The 9941-nt window shown below is 43.6% G+C and overlaps 2 protein-coding genes across 2 annotated transcripts in view; both read left to right on the forward strand.

Moving 5' to 3' along the window:
* LOC107298147 (cholinesterase-like) overlaps positions 1 to 5243 on the forward strand; it is a 7214-nt gene extending 1971 nt beyond the window's left edge. The window contains exons 2-4 of the mRNA XM_015827511.1: positions 795 to 934; positions 2079 to 2127; positions 5122 to 5243. Coding sequence (XP_015682997.1) covers positions 795 to 934; positions 2079 to 2113 — 175 coding nt within the window. The 3' untranslated portion in view covers positions 2114 to 2127; positions 5122 to 5243. The remainder of the gene's footprint in view (positions 1 to 794; positions 935 to 2078; positions 2128 to 5121) is intronic.
* A 1514-nt stretch (positions 5244 to 6757) lies between these two features.
* On the forward strand, positions 6758 to 9868 carry LOC107298150 (cholinesterase-like). Its single transcript, XM_015827514.1, has 3 exons — positions 6758 to 8267; positions 8867 to 9021; positions 9834 to 9868. The coding sequence occupies exons 1-3, from the start codon at positions 6775 to 6777 to the stop codon at positions 9866 to 9868; spliced, it is 1683 nt and encodes a 560-aa protein (XP_015683000.1). The 5' UTR covers positions 6758 to 6774.
* Positions 9869 to 9941: the final 73 nt, after the last annotated feature.

The raw sequence follows: 9941 nt of genomic DNA on the forward strand, positions 1-9941 counted from the left end.
GTGAATCCATAACTTTGCTTGCTTCCAAATGGTGACCACGTGACCCTGGGGTGCTGCAGCCATTGTAAATACATGCCAGTTGCCAAGTACAGGGAAAAGCCCTGAAATTTTTAAGGATTCTTAATTATGTCACTTATAGGTAATCGTTCTTTTATGAGTTCAGTGGTATTACACATATTCCAGGTATGTTATTTCTACACCCGGAATAAAGAAGGTAAAAAGGAGATAGGAAACAAGGCATTACTGTATCATTAGGAGAATGAGGAAAGGCTACCAAGGAAGTAAGTAGTAAAGGGGAAACACCCAAAATGGAGGGTTCCCAGGGTGTGAGGAATGGGGTTGGTGGATTGTGACTGGCAGATTTCAAGAGTCTGTGAGGAGCTGACCTGGGTTTGAATCAGCAAGGAGGAGACACAAGAGATTTCACCCAGCCAAACCCCACCCCTCCCTCAAGGTCCCCTTTGGGAGTTCCCCTTGGTTATAGTTTCTCAAGTCAAGACTGGTCACTTTGGAAAAGAAGTACATCAGAATAACATACATCAGAATAACTGCGTGGGAAGGGACCTTGGAGGTCTTCTAGTCCAACCTCCTGCTCAAGCAGGTGATTCTATTCCATTCTGGACAAATGGCTGTCCAATCTCTTCTTTGAAACCTCCAGTGATGAAGCATCCACAGCTTCTGAAGGCAAGCCGTTCCTCTGATCAATTGTTCTCACTGTCAGGAAATTTATCCTTATTTCTGTGTTGGTTCTCTCCTTGATTAGTTTCCATCAGCATCCTTTTCCTCCTCCATAGGAATCCTGCTGAGGATGAGTGGCCGCTCTATAATGCCACAGAGCAGAATTTCTTCCTTCTTAATACTGAGCCATTCCAGCAAAGGGCGATCGAGCACTGTGACTTTTTAAAGAGCCATTTTTCAAAGGCTGAAGAGCCACGTAAGTTCAACTATTAGTTCTGCCTTTGGAGGGGAGTAGTGGTTGATGAAAAAGATATTTTTTAAAAAATTATTGATATTTATACATCAAATGTAGAGACCACCCATCTCACTCATACAGCAATCTCTAAAAATTTGTTTTTATTGCTGAGACTGAAATAAAACATTTGATTTTGTAGTGGGCAATTTTGTAATGTCTCAAGAGTTAGGTCTCTACTTATGTCTTAGAACAGTGCTTCTCAACCTGTGGTTCACAGGGGGTCCACAAAGACTTGAAACAATGTTATGATTTAAATTTTGAGTTAAATCTTGGAGGTCCATTACCACAAAGGATATTTAAAGGGGGTCTGTGGTGAAAAAAAGGTTGAGAACCACTGATCCACTCACTATGTATATCTTAGTTCCTATAGAAGTAGTAGTAGTGATGATGATGATGATGATAATGATGATGATGATGATGATGATGATGATGATAATCCCAAAACATCTGGACCACCACTTGACCACCATTGGCATGGGCCAAATTCCCATCAATCAATTGCAAAAAGCAATTTCTTGGAATAGCTTACATCATAGGTGTCAACCTCGCCATGTCATGTGATGTATCATGACGTATCGTGACTTTTTTTGCATTACCGGTGCTGGGATGGGCGCGGTCTCCTTGTGATGCAACTGGCCCACGGGCCGGCAGTTTGACACCCCTGGCTTATATCCTGCGACGATACCTTTAACTCCATCAAACAATATCTGCCTGTCCCAGCTCTTTGGGAAGGCCTGGATAGGTGGACCAAAAATGTCAAATCCAGTCTAAACATCTGGTTGACTATGTGATGAACAATAATATATTTTGATATATATATTTAATAAATATATATTATGCCACGGAATCTATGGAATCTTCAGAATCCAACTTCAACATGTCCCAAAGGTGCTTTTTCATGGGGCAACTGGATTTTCTTGTTTTTCTTTGAAGACGTTTCGCTTCTCATCCAAGAAGCTTCTTCAGCTCTTCTTCATTAAAAAGCACCTCTGGGACAACCATGACCTGGATGACTGAGAATCTCTATAGACAACTTCTAGATTCAGATTCTTTAGTGATAAGATGTCCACCTTACCTTGATATTTCACTTTTCTTTGTTCTGCAGAGAAGTCCGAAGGTGATTCTGTTTCGTCAGACTAGGAAGAAGAGAGGAGGTAGGAATCCAAATGCTTGGTTGTAGTAATGTGCATCAATTGGGATCAAGTCGGATGATTTCAGAAGGGGGCTAGATTTTATTTCTAAATAGTAGTATCACATCGTCATTCCAAACAATTTTTAAGTAGAACTTTTGTGGTTCAGCCTCACTGTGCAGAGTGGAAGCTCTTCAAGCCAATGACCTTTGCGGAAGAGGAACCTGGAGGATCTCTAAATCGCAGCATAAACAAATATAGATCTTGGGCACTGGGAAAGAAGGAATGAGCCATTAATAGTAAATTACAGAGAAGATTACACAGTGCTGAGAAAGAGGAAGCATGAGAATGAAACTCAGCCTGGGAGGGGGATCAGTTTTCAGATGAATGGGACTATTTAATAGACAAATGGAGATATTAGGAATGTGTCCTTGTAGCCCCCAGTGCCTGTGGTAAATTTTATCAGAACATTCACATAGGCAACCCTGAATCTCAAGATGCAAATATTTCTCCTAACTAAGACCATTGTCCTCTCTAGATAACAGAAGAGCAGGAAGTAACTTCAGATCAGTGATGTTATTACTTACACATATATATGCATGTATATAAATCCCCCTCCATTTTGAAATGTATAAATATGAATGAATTTGTCAGGTCTGCCATCATAATTGCTTCGGCCAACTTCATTTCGCTGGCATAGTGCCATAAAATGTGGGAAGAGAGATAATGGGGATGTAGGGAGGGGGAATGATAGGATGACAGGAACCAGAGGTGCCAATCTGGAACAAATCCAAGAACACTAGCGAGAATGGAATGCGAAACTCCACCAAAGAGGAGCCAAACCTTAAAGCTGTTACCAAAACACCTAATTAGAATATTATGGGACTCTTACAAATTGGTCAAGGGGGGAGGGCCAGGGAGAAGGGGGAAAGGCAGGCTTTGCGCAGGAATACTCAAATCCAGCTTTTCTTGCACTGTAACCACTTGACTTTAGTAAAAGTATACTTTTTGCTACAAATGGAGTCGAGGTTCATTATTTCCTAAACGCCCAAGCTGGGACAAGCCTGACAGCACCCTTTTCTCTGCAAGAGTTCCTCCGACTATTTTCTGAAGGGAATTTCTCCAGTGTTAACAGTAAATACTGCAGCAAGCCTTGATTAGTTACTTTGGGTCCTGCATTTGGATTCCACAAACCCCACCTTGTTTAGTATAAGATGGGAACAGAGAGCACCTTAGATGGACTTTTAAGGTTAAGATTAAGGGACCGGGCTAGACATCAGGAGACTGTGAGTTCTAATCCTAACTTAGCCATGAAAGCCAGAAAAGTAGGATTAGAACTCACAGTCTGGTAATGTTTAGCCTGGTGCCTTAATCTGAATCTCTAAAGTCCATGTAAGATGCTCTGTGTTCCCATTATATTTAAATAGGCCGATTTGAGACTAGTCACTCTCTCTCAGCCCAACTCACCTCACAGGGTTGTTGTTGGGGGGAAAATAGGAGGAAGGAGTGTGGGTTTATTTATTATCTAGACCTGCTCCAGTCGGGCTTCAGGCCGGGATACAGCACGGAAACGGCATTGGTCACATTGGTGAATGATCTCTGGAGGGCCCGGGACAGGGGTTATTCCTCTGTCCTAGTTCTTTTGGACCTCTCAGCAGCTTTTGATACTGTGGACCACGGTATCATGCTGCGGCGCCTGGTGGGGTTGGGAGTGGGAGGCACCGTTATACGGTGGTTCTCCTCCTTCCTCACCGATGGCACGCAGTCTGTATTGGCAGGGGGACAGAGGTCGACCCCAAGGCCCCTAACTTGTGGGGTGCCACAAGGGTCGGTCCTCTCCCCCTTATTGTTCAATATTTATGTGAAGCCGCTGGTGGAGATCATCCGTGGCTTTGGGGTGGATTTCCATCAGTACGCTGATGATACTCAGCTGTACATTTCCACCCCAGGCCACCCCAATGATGCCCTTGACGTGATGGCCCGGTGCCTGGAGGCCGTACGGGTCTGGATGGGGAGAAACAGACTCAGGCTCAACCCTTCCAAGACTGAGTGGCTGTGGTTGCTGGCTCCCAGGCATAGTCAGCTGACTCCGTCGCTGACTATAGGGGGCGAAACTTTGGCTCCCTCAGAGAGGGTACGCAATCTGGGTGTCCTCCTGGATCCACGGCTGACACTGGAAGACCAGTTGACGGCTGTGGCCAGGGGGGCGTTTTACCGGGTACGCCTGGTTTACCAGTTGCGGCCTTTTCTGGACCGGGATGCCTTGCGCACAGTTACCCATGCTCTTGTCACCTCCCACCTGGACTACTGCAATGCTCTCTACATGGGGCTCCCCTTGAGGAGCACTCGGAGGCTCCAGTTAGTCCAGAATGCAGCCGCGCGGGCGGTGATGGGAGTGACTCATCGCTCCCATGTAACGCCGCTGCTACGCGAGCTGCACTGGCTGCCTGTGGCCTTCCGGGTGCGCTTCAAGGTGTTGATTATCATCTTTAAAGCGCGCCATGGCATTGGACCTGGTTACCTCCGAGACCGCCTTCTGCCACAGATTACCTCTCACCAGCCGATACGCTCCCACAGAGAGGGTCTCCTCAGGGTGCCGTCAACCATACAGTGTCGGCTGGCGACCCCCAGGGGGAGAGCCTTCTCTGTTGGAGCCCCCACCCTCTGGAACGAACTACCCCCAGAGATCTGGGTGATTCCGGATCTCCCCTCCTTCCGCCGCGCCCTCAAGACATGGCTATTTCAGCTGGCAGGACTGGCCTAAGGGGTATTTTAAATTTGGTTTTTAAATAACTTTTAAAAAAATAAAAGGCCTATATTAATATTTCATTTTAACCACATTTTAAATTTTGTATATTGTATTAGCTATTCTGTTTTAAACTGGCTGTAAGCCGGCCTGAGTCCACTAGGAGAAGGGCGGGGTATAAATGTGATTAAAGTTAAAGTTAAAGTATTTGTAAAAATAACCATATAATAAATACATATAATAAATAAAATTCTCTTATTCTACCTTACTAGAGAGAAGAGCATCCTGGAATCTCTGCTTGGCCTATTTCTTGAACTGGTCTACCATGAAGGGCTGCCATTTAAGTTGAATCTCTTTGAAAGTCCACATCTTAAAGGCACTATTTGAAGACGTAGCTCCAGTGTTGTTGGCTTCAGAATAGCGGTTGTGTCTTTATTTCTCTCAGGAACCAATCAAGACTTTTCCTTAAAGCCTGGGGAAATGATGACAAGCTGTGCCAGAGAACCTTCCAGAAGGATCCATTGTCCTTTCATAGACTGACTAGGGGGAACTTGGAAGACGAATAAGGAGACAACTAAACCCCACATAACCTTTGCTGTAAAAATAATAAACTGCTAGGTGTAATTTGTTATATCTTGATTTGAAGCAGGCTTTTAATTAACCCCCCCCCCCCAAGAACCTCTTGATAAATACTGCCTGAATTCTTTGGATAAATATCCTGTTATTTTCACAATGTCAAAACTTGATGCAATATGGAAAAACAAATAAAGGAAACAGGAATTCTGCCAATTTTTTCTATAACCTAATGACTATCATATCTTTTTCATAGGGCTGAGATCCTTAAATCTAACAAATGAGCAGGTTTGGTATTCTGGGTATTGCAATCAAAACTATTTTAATATAACCTCATATGGAGAAACCAGTTTAGACAGGATGCATAAATTAGGATATGATCCATTTAATTAGAGATGTTTTCTCATGTGCTGTAAAAACAGTTTCAATCTCAGATTCCAGCAGTTACTGGAATCCTTTTTCTGCTTTGGAAAAAAAAGTCCACCTGTTGCCCAACCAGAGAAATTCATAGTATTAAGAGTTGGGCTTTCTAAAGTTTTCCCTTTAGCAACTATCTACTGAAACTACCTCCATCAGCTGCCCCCGCCCCAAAATCCTAATGTGATGTGGGGAAGACCCATCTCTACTCTTTGTGCTTTCAATCTGGACTCCATTGATAAAACTGTCAAATATAATAAAAGACACACTGTTAGATCGTGCAGGCAGTAAGACACGAGTCGAGTGACAGTCAGCTCTTGGTTTATTGGCAAGGCATAAAGTAAATCCGGACTGGCTCTCTGGGCCAGGGGAGCCCTCTTTTATGGGATTCCCCTGGCTTGTAATCACACAATTCCATTGGCTGGCAAGACCCTGTTGCTAGTTAGCCAACCAGCAACGGGCATGANTGAAAGGCTCAAGGCCCGGTAGTGGGCTGCAGCCATTTTGGGCCTAATTGTGGGTTATAAGTCAACGATTCTCTGTACAGTGGGCAGGTTTAAGAGGGGAAAGACCCAAAGTTGATTAACCTTTTAGTTGGTTGAGCAACTGTGGCAGGAAAAGGGAATCTCAGACAAATCAAGGTTAACATTCAGGTGTGAAAGGACTACAGTGGTAGAAAGCTCAGTTTTTCAATGACTTTCTCCACTGTGAAAATCATTTCATTTATTTTTATTGATGGTTATCTGCCACCTAGACTCACTTTTTGCGAGATGGGTGGACTTATAAAGGTGAGAAATAAAAATAATATTTATTTATCACATTTATCACATATAAATCAATGATGAATTAGCGTAAGGTGGGCTTATACAGTAAGAAGAATAATCTCATATTGGTTGTAACTTTTTCCAGGTCCATCCACTCTTCCTACTGTTGCAATGCTTTGTCAGCTATGCCCTTCTCTCTGGTGCTGCCTCCTCCTCCTCTTTCCATTAGCCTCCAGTTCTGTTTTTAATGGGGACACAGTGGTCATAACCAGCAGTGGCCCTATTAGGGGCAAGCGGTTCCTGACTGGCCCTGGATCTGTGACAGCCTATCTAGGCATTCCTTATGCCGAGCCTCCCCTGGGGAAGTTGCGCTTCCAGAAACCTCTTCCACATCAGCCATGGACTCAAATTTTGGAGGCCACCAGCTTTGGCAATTCCTGTCCTCAATTTATTTTCCAGGATGTCCCTGAAGCAGAGATATTTACTCCTAAAACACCACTGTCAGAAGATTGCCTTTCCCTCAACATCTGGATGCCGCACCCACAACCTTCTTCACCAGTGCCTGTTTTGGTCTGGATACACGGAGGGGGATATTTCATGGGCTCATCTTCTCTGGACATATACAATGGGGCCTCCTTAGCTGCCACTGAAAATGTCATTGTGGTCTCCATCAATTATCGCTTGGGAGCCCTAGGCTTTCTTTGCTTGCCCCCAGCTGCTCCAGGGAACCTGGGCTTATGGGACCAACAGCTGGCCCTGAGGTGGATAAAAGAGAATGCAGCTGCCTTTGGGGGAGACCCTTCTCGGTTGACCATTTTTGGCCAGAGTGCTGGAGGATCTTCTGTGAATGTCCATCTTCTTGCGCCAAAAAGCCAGGACCTTTTTGCCCAAGCGGTGATCCAGAGTGGAACAGCCAATTCTTTCTGGTCTTGGAGGTCTCCTGAGGAAGCCAAACGGTTATCGCTGGAATTTGTTCATTTGCTAGGTTGCTCCGAGGACAGTAATGCCAGCATACTGCATTGCCTGGAAACGAAAAATGTTTCTGAATTTATTCGACATGAAATATCTATGTTCTTCAAAGGAGGCTTCCTTCTGAATTTTCCCTTCAGGCCAACCATAGATGGGGATTTTTTGCTTGGTGATCCAGAAAAACTCATGGAGGAGGGGCAAATTCAGGTCAAACCCGTCCTCATAGGAAAAACCTCTGATGAAGCAGCCACATTTGTCCCTTATCTTTTCTCTAACACCACCCACAATCTCATCAATCAGGAGCAGCTTCTGAAAGGGATAGAACTGTTGGTGCCAAATGCAACTGAAGACTTTGTTCAGACGGTTGCCCTGAGGTACAGTGAAGGAAATCAGGGCCCAGCCAAATACCGCTCTGCTCTGTCCCACTTCTATACAGATTGGGTCACTGCATGCCCATTGATTGAAGCTGCAAGAAATATCAGGAAAATGGGGAGTCCTGTATATGCCTATTTATTTGCACATCGCCCTTCATGGTCAGTCTGGCCTGAATGGATTGGGGCATCCCATGGTGCTGAGATTCCTTACGTTTTTGGGACCCTTGAATCCGTGCTTCCTGTCAATCAAACGTACACAGAGGCTGAGGCCAGATTGAGCCGTAAGATGATGCAATACTGGGCAGAGTTTGCCAGAACTGGGTAAGTGGTTCACTTTATTTCTATAAATTTGTATTTCAAATCCAAAGAAAGCCCCCACCAGTCAACAAACGCACTTTATGTCTAAAGTAATGCAGCCATAAAATAATGCACACTATTCCTTTTTTCTATGTTTACAGGTTGCGTTAATACAGGCAGTTCACAATTTACGACCAGTTGGGACCAGAATTTCTATTGTTAAGCAAGACAGTTGTTAGATGAATCATGCCCAATTTTGAGACATTTCTTACCACAGTCATTAAGCAAATCACTGCAGTTGTTAAGTATAACATATGGTTATGTGAATCCAGCTTCCTCCACTAACTTTGCTTGTTGAAAGTCAGCAGGGAAGCTTTCAAATGGTGACCACATAACACAGGGATGCTGCAGCCATTGTAAATAAATGCCAGATAGAAAACAAAGCATTACTGTATCATTTGGAGAATGAGCAAAGGCTAGCAAGGGAGTAAGTAGTAAAGAGGAAACTCCCAAGATGGAGGGTGCCCAGGTTGTGAGAACTTAGTTCTGGGCGTTCTGCAACAAAAAAAGCTCTGGTTCTCTCCTTGATTAGTTTCCAACAGCATCCTTTTCTTCCTCCATAGGAATCCTGCTGGGTTGGTGGCCACCGAGGATGAGTGGCCGCTCTATAATGCCACAGAGCAGAATTTCTTCCTTCTTAATACTGAGCCATTCCAGAAAAGGGCGAATGAGCACTGTGACTTTTTAAAGAGCCATTTTTCAAAGGCTGAAGAGCTACGTAAGTTCCACTATTAATTCTGCCTTTGGAGGGGAGTGGTGGTTGATGAAAAAGATATTTTTAAAAATCTTATTGATATTTATACATCAAATGTAGAGACCACCCATCTCACTCACAGAGCAATCTCTAAAATGTTTGTTTTTATTGCCAGTCTTTGCTGAGACTGAAAAAAGCATACTCATTTGATTTTGTACTAGGCAATTTTGTAGAGCAAGAATCTTTCATGATATTTCAAGAAGTTATGTAGTTATGTCTTAGGACAGTGGTTCTCAGCCTGTGGTCCATGGACCCTTGGGGAGCCGCAGTGTGATCAAAGGGGCTCCGCGAAGGCTTGAAAAAAATGTTATGATTGAAATCTTGAGTTACGTTTTGAGGCCTGTTACCACAAAAGGTATTTAAAGGGGATCTGTGGTGAAGAAAAGATTGAGAACTACTATCTTAGGAGATCTCTATGTATGGCTTAGTTGCACACTTAAAGGTAACAACAACCATAATAATATTAATGTTAATCTCAAAATATCTGGATCACCACTTGGCCACCATTGGCATTGACAAAATCCCTGACAGTCAATTGCAAAAGGCAGCTTTACTTGGAATAGCTTACATCCTGCAACCTTTAACACTATCAAACAATATTTGTCTGTCCCAGCTCTTTGGGAATGGCTGGATATGTGTACCAAAAATGTCAAATCTATTCTAAACATCTGGCTGACTTTGTGACAAACAATAACATGTTTTGATATATATATAATAAATATATATTATGCCTCAGAATCTATGGAATCCTCATTTCATTTTTCTTTGTTCTGCAGACAAGTCCGAAGGTGATTCTGTTTCATCAAACTAGGAAGAAGACGGAAGGTAGGGATCCAATGCTTAACAGATGTCAGCTAGGATCAAATTGGATGATTTCAGAAGGG

This window comes from Protobothrops mucrosquamatus, unplaced genomic scaffold, assembly GCF_001527695.2.
Source record: "Protobothrops mucrosquamatus isolate PMUCROS unplaced genomic scaffold, P.Mucros_1.0 scaffold3746, whole genome shotgun sequence".
Classification (NCBI taxonomy): Eukaryota; Metazoa; Chordata; class Lepidosauria; order Squamata; family Viperidae; genus Protobothrops; species Protobothrops mucrosquamatus.